The 12,984-nt window shown below is 38.2% G+C and overlaps 1 protein-coding gene across 1 annotated transcript; it reads right to left on the bottom strand.

Annotated features, from left to right (window-relative positions):
* Nucleotides 1-7,157: 7,157 nt before the first annotated feature.
* Nucleotides 7,158-12,144, bottom strand: LOC110860148 (maltase-glucoamylase, intestinal). The gene is made up of 10 exons (XM_022109208.2): nt 11,957-12,144; nt 11,621-11,849; nt 11,213-11,523; nt 10,619-10,939; nt 9,860-10,339; nt 9,519-9,794; nt 9,370-9,454; nt 9,163-9,277; nt 7,596-8,395; nt 7,158-7,527 (listed from the first exon to the last, which is right to left on the bottom strand). Exons 2-10 carry the CDS (start codon nt 11,676-11,678, stop codon nt 7,256-7,258), a joined length of 2,718 nt encoding a protein of 905 aa, XP_021964900.1. The 5' UTR covers nt 11,679-11,849; nt 11,957-12,144; the 3' UTR covers nt 7,158-7,255.
* Nucleotides 12,145-12,984: the final 840 nt, after the last annotated feature.

Below are 12,984 nucleotides of genomic sequence, written 5' to 3'. Positions count from 1 at the left end.
ACACCAAAATTCACATCCAAATTCACATCCAAATTCACATCCAAATTCACATCCAAATTCACGTCCAAATTCACATCCAAATTCACATCCAAAGTCAGATCCAAATTCACAACCAAATTCACACCCAAATTCACATCCAAATTCACACCCAAATTCACATCCAAATTCACATCCACATCCAAATTCACATCCAAATTCACATCCAAATTCACATCCAAATTCACATCCACATCCCAATTAACATCCACATCCCAATTAACATCCACATCCAAATTCACATCCAATTTCACATCCAAATTCACATCCAAATTCACATCCACATCCAAACTCACATCCAAATTCGCATCCAAATTCACAACCAAATTCACATCCAAATTCACATCCAAATTCACACCCAAAGTCACATCCAAATTCACATCCAAATTCACATCCACATCCCAATTAACATCCACATCCAAATTCACATCCACATTTAAATTCAAATCCAAATTCACACCCAAATTCACATCCAAATTCACATCCACATCCCAATTAACATCCACATCCCAGTTAACATCCACATCCAAATTCACATCCACATCCAAATGCACATCCTCATCCAAATTCTCATCCACATCCAAATTCACATCCAAATTCACATCCACATCCAAATTCACATCCAAATTCACATCCAAATTCACAACAAAATTCACACCCAAATTCACATCCAAATTCACATCCAAATTCACATCCAAATTCACATCCAAATTCACATCCAAATTCACATCCAAATTCACACCCAAAGTCACATCCAAATTCACATCCAAATTCACAACCAAATTCACACCCAAATTGACATCCAAATTCACATCCACATCCAAATTCAAATCCAAATTCACATCCAAATTCACATCCAAATTCACATCCACATCCAAATTCACATCCAAATTCACATCCACATCCAAATTCACATCCAAATTCACATCCACATCCAAATTCACATCCACACATCCAAATTCACATCCAAATTCACATCCAAATTCACTACCAAATTCACACCCAAATTCACATCCAAATTCACATCCACATCCAAATTCACATCCAAATTCACATCCAAATTCACATCCAAATTCACATCCAAATTCACATCCACATCCCAATTAACATCCACATCCCAATTAACATCCACATCCCAATTAACATCCACATCCAAATTCACATCCAATTTCACATCCAAATTCACATCCAAATTCACATCCACATCCAAAGTCAGATCCAAATTCACAACCAAATTCACACCCAAATTCACATCCAAATTCACATCCAAATTCACACCCAAATTCACATCCAAATTCACATCCACATCCAAATTCACATCCAAATTCACATCCAAATTCAGATCCACATCCCAATTAACATCCACATCCAAATTCACATCCACATCCAAATTCAAATCCAAATTCACATCCAAATTCACACATAAATTCACATCCAAATTCACATCCACATCCAAATTCAAATCCAAATTCACATCCAAATTCACACATAAATTCACATCCAAATTCACATCCACATCCAAATTCACATCCACATCCCAATTAACATCCACATCCAAATTCACATCCCCATCCAAATTCACATCCAATTTCACATCCAAATTCACATCCAAATTCACATCCACATCCAAATTCACATCCAAATTCACATCCAAATTCACATCCAAATTCACACCCAAATTCACATCCAAATTCACATCCAAATTCACATCCAAATTCACTTCCAAATTCACATCCAAATTCACATCCAAATTCACATCCAAATTCACATCCAGATCCAAATTCACATCCAAATTCACATCTAAATTCACATCAAAATTCACATCCACATCCACATCCACATCCACATCCATAGTCAGATGCGTGTGCCGTGATTGGCTAATTCAAATATCCACAACCAATCAGAATGCTGGAATGTCACGGAAAATTCAACGGGACGGACTTTTGTAAATTATAAAGTAGATTTGAGTTTTTAGGATGGTGAGGAAGATGTGGTATTAATATATGGGAACTCATTCCGTGGCATTAAATGTGTTGGATGAGGAGCTGCTGGAGTTCTAGCTACTACATATATGCAGATAATTTATAAAAAAATGTAAAAAAATCTGCACACTATTGTTTAAGGACACTTCTGGCTGTGACATGAATATTGACATTTTTAATAATATCTCGGCGCTGCAAATTATTTAAAAAATTATGTAGCTGTGTAGAGCAACTCTTTGGGAATTTTTAAAAAGTACTCATTCCAGGGTTTGACAATTTTTGACAAAATTCTATTTATTTAAAAAACGCACATTTTTAAACGAATAGAACTTCCTTGAATTTTTAAAAAATTCCCAAAGAGGTGCTCAACACAGCTACAGAAGCAGATTTTTAGCCCAACCCAGGGCTTATGTACCCATGTTGTCTGTCTGTCCGTCCGTCCGTCCGTGTGTTTTACGATTACTCTCTTCAAACTTATTCGATGGACTTTAAATTTGGCCCACACTTAGAACACATTAGAAGAAAAGTTAGGAATCAAATTCGAAGATGGGCTTGATCGGTCAAGTGGTTGACCGGTGGTGGTCATATTAGTGTTGTGGGTCAAGGGTACCGGAAATTTGAAATAGTCGTAGGAAGCTGAAATTTGGTACAGAGGTAGCTAATAACTCCTAAAGGAAGAATATGAAGTGAAATTGAAAAAAATGTCATCTCGAGGGACCCAAGTGGGTAACCCATACCGATTTCTGAAAATCTTCCAATGGAGCTGAAATTTGACATAGAGGTAGCTAATGACGTCTAGTCTGAGAATATCATTTAAAACTCGGAAAATTTTGATTTTAATGGGAACTAGGGGGTGACCCATACCGATTTTTCAAAGTCATCGGATATAGACAAAACTTGGTACATACCATGGTAATGGTTTCTAATGAAATAATTTGAATTGAAATTGGAAAAATTATCAACTTGGAGTTCGTGTGGGGTTACCCATACCGATTTATAAAAGCCGCCCAATCGAACTAAGATTTGGTATGTAGGTTCTAATGAAGATGTAAACTACACTGCAAATAATCTGGTGTAAATCCTGGCCATGAATTTACACCGAAAAGTTGGTGAGGATGGTTCTCACCAAGTCTGGTGGCATTTCATCCACAATACGCGCCATCTTACGGCAATCACAGCAGTTGTTGCCTTTCCTCACCGACATCGAGAGGTACACAGTTATAGGGGAAAAGGCTACGCTAGGATCGCCACCGTCGTTTCGACGACAGAGCTCGCGGTGGCAGAATATGGCATGTCTGGACTGGAGTCTTCTTTTTGTTTACATTGCAATACACACTTGTCAAATAGTTTCTTGTCATTAAATATTATTTTAAACTAAATAACCAAACGAATTATTTTACAAGATAAAACCAACTAAAGTGGAATCCTAGTCGGTGGAAGTGGATGAAAGGTAAGATTGGTGATTCAATGTATTGATAAGATTGTGACTATCTTGTATCATGGTTTTTAAAGTTTTGATTCGGATTCACAGTGATACTTAATTATTTTAAACAATTAAAGGAATCAATCTCTAAAGGAAATGACCGCTCCATCAACTACACTGTTTTGTGGATTCAGCTCCATTAATGTGGATAACCTTTTTCGCGCATCAACGTTAAAGAAGGGCCAATTACTGTTTGAAGGCAAACATGTCCATCAAGTTTCCGAGCAAATAGGTCACGACAACACGTCAGATATTACCTCCAAGTGCACACCTCAAGCCTGGACATCTCCTCTCCCTTATAATATCAACATCCGAGTTAATAATTATAGTTAAGCGGATGTAATTATTCACTGTGGTTTCTCTTAATTGTTGTTATTTCTATGAAATATGGTTTGATTTGTTTTCAGGTTGATGAAAATCCAAAGATTCTGACCGGGTCCTGCACATGCAAAGCGGGGATCATCGGGAAGTGCAAACATGTTGCTGCCACGGTCGCTCTCATAAACTCCGACGCCACAGAGAGTTGCACCTCAAAACCTCAAGGGTAGGGTATACCAACGGCAAAATTATCGTACTCGGACGGGATTAAGATTAACGAATTGTTTCCAACCAACCCAAAGGAGATTGGAATCCCATCCAAAAATGTGAAAGAAATACTAACGATTCTACCAGACCTCCGTTGCCCATTAATTCGGATACTTAAAATTGAAGATGACAATAAGGATTCCAGTGTGTGCGATGATTTGCTGAGGACTCTAGTTACAAGCGTGGAACAACAGGAAGGAACTCGAGCGCGAGAAGAATTTTGCACGGAGATGTTAATCATGACTAAATCTTACTATCACTATTATGATTCCGAGTTTCGATCAGCTACGATACCGTTCATATCGTTGGACTTTCTGTTTCCTTTCTTCGGCGGTGCCTGGGCGCAAGCTGGAATTGATTGTCGGATTAAAACTAAGACTCCTTAGATCATTGGACCGTTTTTTATCGATGAAGTGGTCATTGCAGATTCTCGAATGAATTGTTGGGACCCATTTTCCACCGTCGATACTGCAAAATTAATTGAGAAGTTATAAACTTAACTATTCAATCAAATCAATAAGAATAGTTATTTTAGGAAACTCCATCAGTGGCAATCACAGCTAGAATAGCTCAATTATATATTTTTTAAAGTACTGATATCCCTTCCTAATAATAAATACCATCAAAATTATTTATTGAAATAACTTTCAAACTTACCTTTGCCTTTTGAAAAACTGAATCCAGGTCTCCTTTCTTTCTTTTTCCCATGACCGCCCAGGAAATCTATAAAAGCTTTTTTCTTTACACTTTAATTTAATTGTGTACTGTTACAGCCGAATACACAACAATTTTTGCCACTTTTAGTCATTTCAAAATTGTAAAATTGTTGGCAAAATATTGTTGACAAGAATGGATTGCTATACGAGTAATACGGAGGAGTCAGATCAGAATTGCCAACAGCTGCCACTCGCGGCGCCACTCGCAAACACCTTTTTCCCTATTGGCTTGTGAAAGTAAAACTTATCCAGCCTGGTAGATTTAGGTAAGTCATTATTATTTACATTTGTTTAATATTTGTTAAATTATTTTTAACTTTTATTCACATTATTACTTTCATTTTCCAGTGAGGAAAAAATTCAAGTTAACGGAGGAGGCAGAAATTTCCTTCGAAGACGAAGAAGGCGGTGATGTTGACGAGGATGTGTTGCCATTTCTTCTGGACCAGGATAAGACTACGAATCTTCTTTTTCTCGTAAAGGGGGAGGGGACTTCTTCTACATTCGTCAATGTCAATACTCCTTCATCTTTATCACAAGCATTTCCTACCGGTAATTGTTAGTTAAGTTGCATTATTATTACTACTTCTAGTTAATTATTTTGTATTTATAATCCTTCTCTAGGTTTGTCCTCAACGCCACCTGCCCTTCCCGCCAAGGAATAGGGCTACAGTTTGTTTAAAGAGGTTAGTAACGAAGAATAATTTCATCTCATATTTTATTTAATAAGACATTTTTGTCTGGTCCTGGATACTTTAGTAGAATCCAATCGCCGTCTGTCCGATATCGTGTAGAGTGCAACAAAGGTTTCGTCGACGCCACCTCCTCCTCCTTGTTTGTTAAGGAATGTGTGGACAAACTAATTATGCTTAAAGGGTAAGTACTTCCAACGACCGTCGCGGGATTCGAATAAATAAATTAATCCTTTAATTTCAGTGATACCACATCCACAAAAGACCAGAAACAACTTGCTCTAGCGATTGTGGAAATATTGCCGTGTTGGAGGTTCCTCTTGAGTATTATGCTGCCGCTTCCTGGGCGAAAACGCCAAAAATGTTTGAATGAACACGTGACAAACCTACTCCTCGACGGGTTCGTGGATTTTTGGATTCCTCTAATACAAATTCTGATATGTTGTTAGTATTAAAGAACCATGTTACCCGAATACCAGAATTTTAACTTTCTTGTAATATTTAATATCTTAAAATCACAAATAAATATTCTCTGGCTCTTAAATCTCCCAGAAATAAAATTGAATGCAAATACACAAAAATATTATTTTTTGCTTATTTCCCATTCCCGATACATTGTAATGAGCAAAAAATATAATACATAATATATAATTATTATTACAATAAACATAAATATATTACATATTTCATATTACATAATTATCGAAATAATTATTTATTTTCTACCATACATATCTCTCTCGTAATTCGATATTTACATAATTCATTGTATTTTAATATACTGTGAATCCAGCTAGGAACAGAATTGTATTAATTCGTAATCGGAGGAAATCAATTTTGCGTGAACAATTTGTTAAGCAATAATTTATAAATTTTGTGATATTTTGGAGTTGCAAAGGATTTTATTATAATTTAAGGATACAGATAATCGTAAACTTAAAATTCGGTACTTCGGATAAGTTTATGCATCCAACGGAAAAATTTTAGTTGAAAACAAGGTTAGGAAGGTATGGATGGAAACGAACGGGATTGGCTAAGCTTGTCACGTGTTCACTAAAACATTTTTGGCGTGTTCGCCCAGGAAGCGGCAGCATAATATGGCTATTGATTTTTTGATAATTTTTAATTTAACGATTTCACCGAGAAAATTAACCTCTCTATTTCCATACCTTGCAATAACAATTTAAATGAATAAAAATAAATGCACAGCTATGTAGTTCCCACTTGTTAATACTTACTGTTTGGAGTATGGATTATTTGGAGTGCAAACTTATTGGGTTATAAATACTTTGATTTGAGAGGCTTGGACTTCATAATAAAATTTTGAAGGAAATAATATAATATAAATTTTCGAAATTTTTAGAAAAGTGTTTAGCCTTCATTTTTGCGTTGAATGGAACACGGATGCGTAACTTTGTGGAGAATAGTGTCCTCCACAAAGTTACGCATCCGTGTTCCATTAAATGCAAAAAATGAGGGCTACAAACCGTTCAGAATTTGTAAAAAAATCTTAGAAAAATCTTAAACAAATCTTAAAAAAAGCTAAATTTTTTGTGGGACGGTGGCATTACTGTCTCTCCCGGGTGCGGTTAATAATAATCCCCATGTGTGTGGAATACATCTGAATGAATTAAGATGTGTATTTACGCTGCGAGAAAACAGATTTTATCGGTTAAGTAGAATTTGTGATTTCTTCCAATTTATTTTCAAAAACTTCAAAAACTTTCAAATACTCACTACATACATATTGTTTTTGTTAAGCTAAGGCAGGAAAGTAATCATGTAATTGGAATTGACAGGAATGTTCAAATTATGAACCCGAAGTTCGTTTCCCGGAAGATGGATTTCGAAATCCGTGTGTTCCTCTCCATTAAGGAGAATGGTGCTGATGATAGAAGGAGCACCAAAGAGTCGAATGGAGTCCATTTCCAAGCCGGAAATACCTTGGTAAGCGTCATTAACCACGGTTTGTGTCAGATTTCCATCAATATACAAAAGAGTCGACCGGAAATAGACTCCTTCATCCTGGACTTCTGCTCAGAATTGAAACGAAACCGTATAATTTTAATTAATACAGCAGCAACTGTTACCATGTACTTACCATGCGTAACTCCATCATCCCAATACATCTCTCCTCTAGCTGCATAGGATCCATCTAAGGCTACAATGAGTCCAAACGCATTTTGGCGGGAGAGCATGGTATTCAACGCGGGCTCTTGCGTGGGCAGGATATAGCCTCCTCTCACATGAAGATTAATAACACCAAAGGGGGCTGTCAGAATGACACTTCCTGCTTCCTCAATCTCTGCTCCATTTCTGTACGCAAACCACCGAGACCCTTCTGGAAAGTAGGCCTCCACTTCAGTAGCACCTTCCGTCAATACTGGAGAAACCAGGAAAGCGGGTCCAATCAGGAATTGGGTGTCCACCCCAAGGGCCACCTGGTCCCCGGGGAATTCCGCCCAAAGTGCCCGCATCACAGTTCCCCCTCGTACCCGGTGGATGTAGAAAAGGTTGTACATGTAGGGCAGAATGGTGTAGCGGATCATGAGAGCTTCCCTCGTAGAATTCCTACTCGCCTCCGACCAACTGGCGGGGTCTTGGTCGAATTCAGAGGTGGACCGGACATTGTGGTTCCTGGAGTATGGGTAGAAGGCTCCAACTTGCAACCATCTGGTACAAAGTTCTTCAGAAGGTCGGCCGTAGAAGCCGCAAATGTCTACACCCGATTGGGGAGTTCCGAAGAGATTGAAGCCCATTATGCCGATGAGGGAGGATGCCAAGTTGCCCCAGGTGGAGAAATTATCTCCAAGCCAATGCGCCGCCCATTGCCCTGAACCGGGAAAGGTGGATCGAGACAGTTGAAAGGTCCGGTTTGTTCCGAAGAGCGGTTTGATGGCTCTATGGATTCAACAGTATAAAATTATTGATAATTTCCCTATAAGCTCTAAGTGTTTAAAATATGTCATAATAAAGCTATTGATATTAATATATTGTTAGGTGGGTACAATATTGGTGTGTGGTCAAAATTCAAAATCTCACTCTTTCAGATATTTGCTTGCTAAGCAGATATCTGAAAGAGTGACCACACTAAAGAAGATAAATTGAGCCTAAGACGAAATGTAATGTTTCAATATTATCCTTCATCTTCTTCTTATTCTTTTTTTGAGTTTTTTGAGACATGGCTCTGTAATTCCTAAGAACCTGATATTTTGAATAATATAAAATTATTGAAATCATATTTAATGATTTTGAAAATTGTTACGACATTTTAATATTTATTGGATTCAAGTGTATTCATTATCGAATGATGAATTTGATAGGGATCACAACATGCCCAAGATCAGAAATGAGCTCGCATGATATTAATGGACGGAAATCCAGCCGGTGTCGAATGTAGGTAAATAAATAATAACAAAAACTGGGATGCTTGATATCCAGCAATATTTTAACCCCCGTCGGCATGAGAATAAGGCCGTTATCCCTGTTCCGAAGGATTCAAGAGCAATGCTGTTGACCTTAATGAAATATATTATCTATCTAATTCGTTCACAGATTATAAGAAATAATTTCCCGAACACAAATTCCCAAAATGTTGATCCGTTCTAACATATGTTGTGTACAGACGGGCAGACAAACAATATTTTCGTTTAAAGCAGTTTACATACTCAAATGAGCCGCGAGCTTGACTCCACCCATAGAGACTGTGCGTGTTGTACAGAATCCCGTAATCCTGAACATGGTCCGGACAAATCGTTAAGTCAGAAATGTTGTTCGTGATACCTGGGTTTGTATGGGAATTGAAATTTACATAAATACATAATAAAACATCTTTGATTCATACTTCTCTAAATTCATTAATGAACCAAACCCACCTGGCGTGTATGGGGGATGATTGATCAAATTGTCGGCGCATCCAACCACATCCCCCGAAACCCAACTGGCGGGTTCATTCATGTCCTATCCAACCATCAAAATATCAGAAACTCAATGTCAACATAACTTTTGTCAAGTTTCCACTCACCAACCAAAGACCATCCCAATCTAGCACATCTCTATACTGGGCACAAATTATCCTCCACCACTCGATGGCAGATGGGCGAGAAAAGTCTGTAAAATGAACCGGACCTCCGAAACCAGGGCCGGCAGGTTTGTCCCATCCCTCATGTTCCCCACCGGGCCAAAGCGTCCCTGTTGAGGGAGTTCCATTCGGTCGCTTCACCCAAACATCCATCTCATGTCCCAACCGAAGTGGTTCATACCACGGGAGACGTCGCTCCTCTGAGGAGATCTGTGCATTCTAAAATTGGAAGAAGATTTCAAAATTTTGAATTCCGTGATTGACGAGCACCCAAAAAGGCTTACCACACTCTGAATGAAATGAATTCCTCTCGTCTTCAATTCTCTGATAAATTCCGGCAATCCCGAGAAGTTGTTGTAAGTGGCATTGGAATCGTAGGTGAAGGTTAGCCAATCGAACATGATGTCCAAATCCCCGAACTGAACATCTTGCGGAATTCCCGCCTCCCGTGTGCGTTCAATGGTGGCATTCATATTCCCAATCGAATTGTAATTCCATCGACATAAATTGAATCCAAGTGACCAGTAGGCCGGAATAGGTTGGGGTCCCACGGCCTGGTGATACTGTCCCACCGCTTCTTCTGGGGTAGGGCCCATGAAAATGTAAATGTCCAGCAGACCTCCAGTGGTCCGGTAGGTGTAAGATGGTGCTGGGGTCAGGAGAAATTCTTGGGCGTTACTGTTCAGGAAGAGTATCGTATGGGTGGACCCATCGGGTTCAACCATCGTGTAAGTGGGGTGGGCCCCGTATACGTTTTTATTTCCCTAGATATTAAGAAAACAAGAAATAGGCTACTAAAGCCTATAATATCCTACTTATTTTTAATTTTAATATAAAATTGTGATCTAATTTTTGGACATTTTTCATGGGTTTGAAATAGATTATGCAATATGTATCGAGAACCCTTCAATGATTTTTAGACAATTACAAACTTTTATGCTACGTAAACCCCGACGCCCACAATCCATGACGCCATTATTTAAGTAGTCTTAAAATATCACCTTTCGAGTTTTAGAAAAACAAAGTCTTTTGTATTTACATACCAGAGGAGCATCATCCTTCGTGTAGATAGGAAAGACTTGCCACTTGCTAAAATCATGGCGATAAGAGAGCTGTTCATTTTCCCCAATTCCATAACCATTCGTAGAGGGTACTTTGTTCACAATCTGAATGAACTGATTTGCAAATGTGAGTCCGCCCAGGGATGTGTCAAATACGGCTGCTCCACTACTAACTCGAATAACTTTGAAGGAGAAAACGGGATTGTTTGTGAATTCAATGCGATATTGTGGATTTTCACCTCCAGGATTGGCTGGTGGTTTGATTTCCAACGGCACTTCAAATCGATCCGTGTTATCCGTTATCTATGCCATCAATCAGTTAATAATGTGCGCAAAATTTGAATCGATTTAGTAAAAATTAAAATTCCTTCCTAGATAATTTTTTATCAGGTTGACTTTTTACACAGTAATATGTATATTGACATTTGATTTTATAATTATCCGTTTAAAAAGTTAACCGCTCGGCATCAAATTTGAAATAGGTAAATGTGTATCAAACGGGAACAAATGATGTAAAATGGCCACTTATCAATGAAACCATTCTAAATTTCCGCATGCACATATACATACACGTACCTTAATTCGTAGTCTTTCATCAGAGTCAAAATAAAAGAAGGTAGATATCTCCTCAGAATCTGCCCCCACATATGAAATATTTGAAGCCGGGGATCTCTTCAAATTGATTCTGTAGCCACCTTCCGGGATTTCAGAAATTGGTCCGTCAATATTGTAGCCATAGTTTGGGGGGAGGTAGCATGACGGAGCGAGTTCATCCATAGATGAGGGGCACCAGGTGCATCCCTTGGCTTCACAGAGTTCTTGAGTCGCCCCCTCCCATAGGTAGCAGTTGATTCGAAGTGAGTCCGAAAGACATTCTTGGCTCAGGACTGCAGGAGGAAAATTCTGATTAAACTATGTACGTTACCAACCTAAAATATATTGGAAATTCCTTATTTCTTCAATCTATCATATGCAGATACTTACCGGTTGTGGTCCCCATGACTACTAAAATCACCGTTACTGCAACTCTTTTGAGTTTCATTTTAATAAGTTCGAATTTCTTTGAAATTGAACTCAGTCCACCACATCTCAACAAAATGGGGGCAAATGGGATGAGCTATGGGGATTTTATAACCTAGTTTTATATCTGGACTTATCATCTTCCAACTGACATCATTTCATCGTGATGCCTAGTGACCTGATACGGTTTGATCTGAACGAGAAAATTTAGAGCAAACAAACAAACTTGTTGAACTGTCATATTGTCTGGGTTAATACCAAATGACGGATTGTTTAGTGATTCCAATATTTTTTTCTCACATTTGATGGAACAGCCTGGTCCCTGGTCCCACAACATAGTGTTTCCCACGGGTCGGGTTCTTGCAAATCCGAAACCAAAACCCGATCCCGGTACCTCTAATCCGAAACCTCAACTTATCCCAAACCCGAAGAATCCGAAACCCATATACACGGATCTGAACCCGAAAACCCCGATAGTGTTTTTGTGTTAAGTGATACCCTGAATTTTTAGATTAAAATACTGGCTCTAATTTTTCCACACTTAAAATATTCAAAAGGAGATTAAGTTTAGAGATTAGTAAAAATCTTATAAAAATAGTTTACACTGGGCAATTTTGTTCTAAAGATTTAGAAAAAAATATTAATTATTAATTTTTCAAACTATTGTAATTATTGTATAGCCCTTTTTAATAGCTATAGCTATGTATTAAAGACCTATTTACGTACATATGTTACTCATCAGTTCATTGTCATTACTGACAACAATTATTGGAGAACCTCATGACTCCTGCACGTAAATTTTTTTACTTGTTATATATGTTCAAAAAAAATTCCAGTAAACAAGTAGAAATTTAAGTTACTCGTAACTTTCTTACAAATTATAAGAATTTAATAGGCAATGTGCTTCTATTTAACTTTTAGTTTAATATTACCCCAAAAAAGCGTATCAATTAGGGTTCGGGTTCTGAGTATGTCAAATCCGAACCCAAACCCGACCCGAAAAGTTTCGGACCCGATTTGTCTGATCCTAACCCGAACCCGAAAACTTCGGGTTCTGAAATTCCGTGTCCGAATCCGGACCTGAACCCGAAACCCGAAGTAATAACCCGAAGCCGTGGGAGTCTACCCCAACACATGGTCCCTGGTCACTGGTCCCTCAAAAATTTTACTGGTTTCTGGTCACTGGTCCCCAAATATTTTAGTGGACCCTTGGCCCTGGTCCCACAAAACTTTTAGTGGCCCCTGGTCCCTCGTCCCTCCAAAATTGTAATGATCTACATGGTCCCAGGGGACCATAGTCTTTGCGAGCTATAATTCATACTAACTGA

The sequence above is a fragment of the Folsomia candida genome, unplaced genomic scaffold (genome assembly GCF_002217175.1).
Source record: "Folsomia candida strain VU population unplaced genomic scaffold, ASM221717v1 Fcan01_Sc029, whole genome shotgun sequence".
Classification (NCBI taxonomy): domain Eukaryota; kingdom Metazoa; phylum Arthropoda; class Collembola; order Entomobryomorpha; family Isotomidae; genus Folsomia; species Folsomia candida.
The sequence above is the reverse complement of the archived record's forward strand: the minus strand, read 5'-3'. Positions and strand labels throughout refer to the sequence as shown.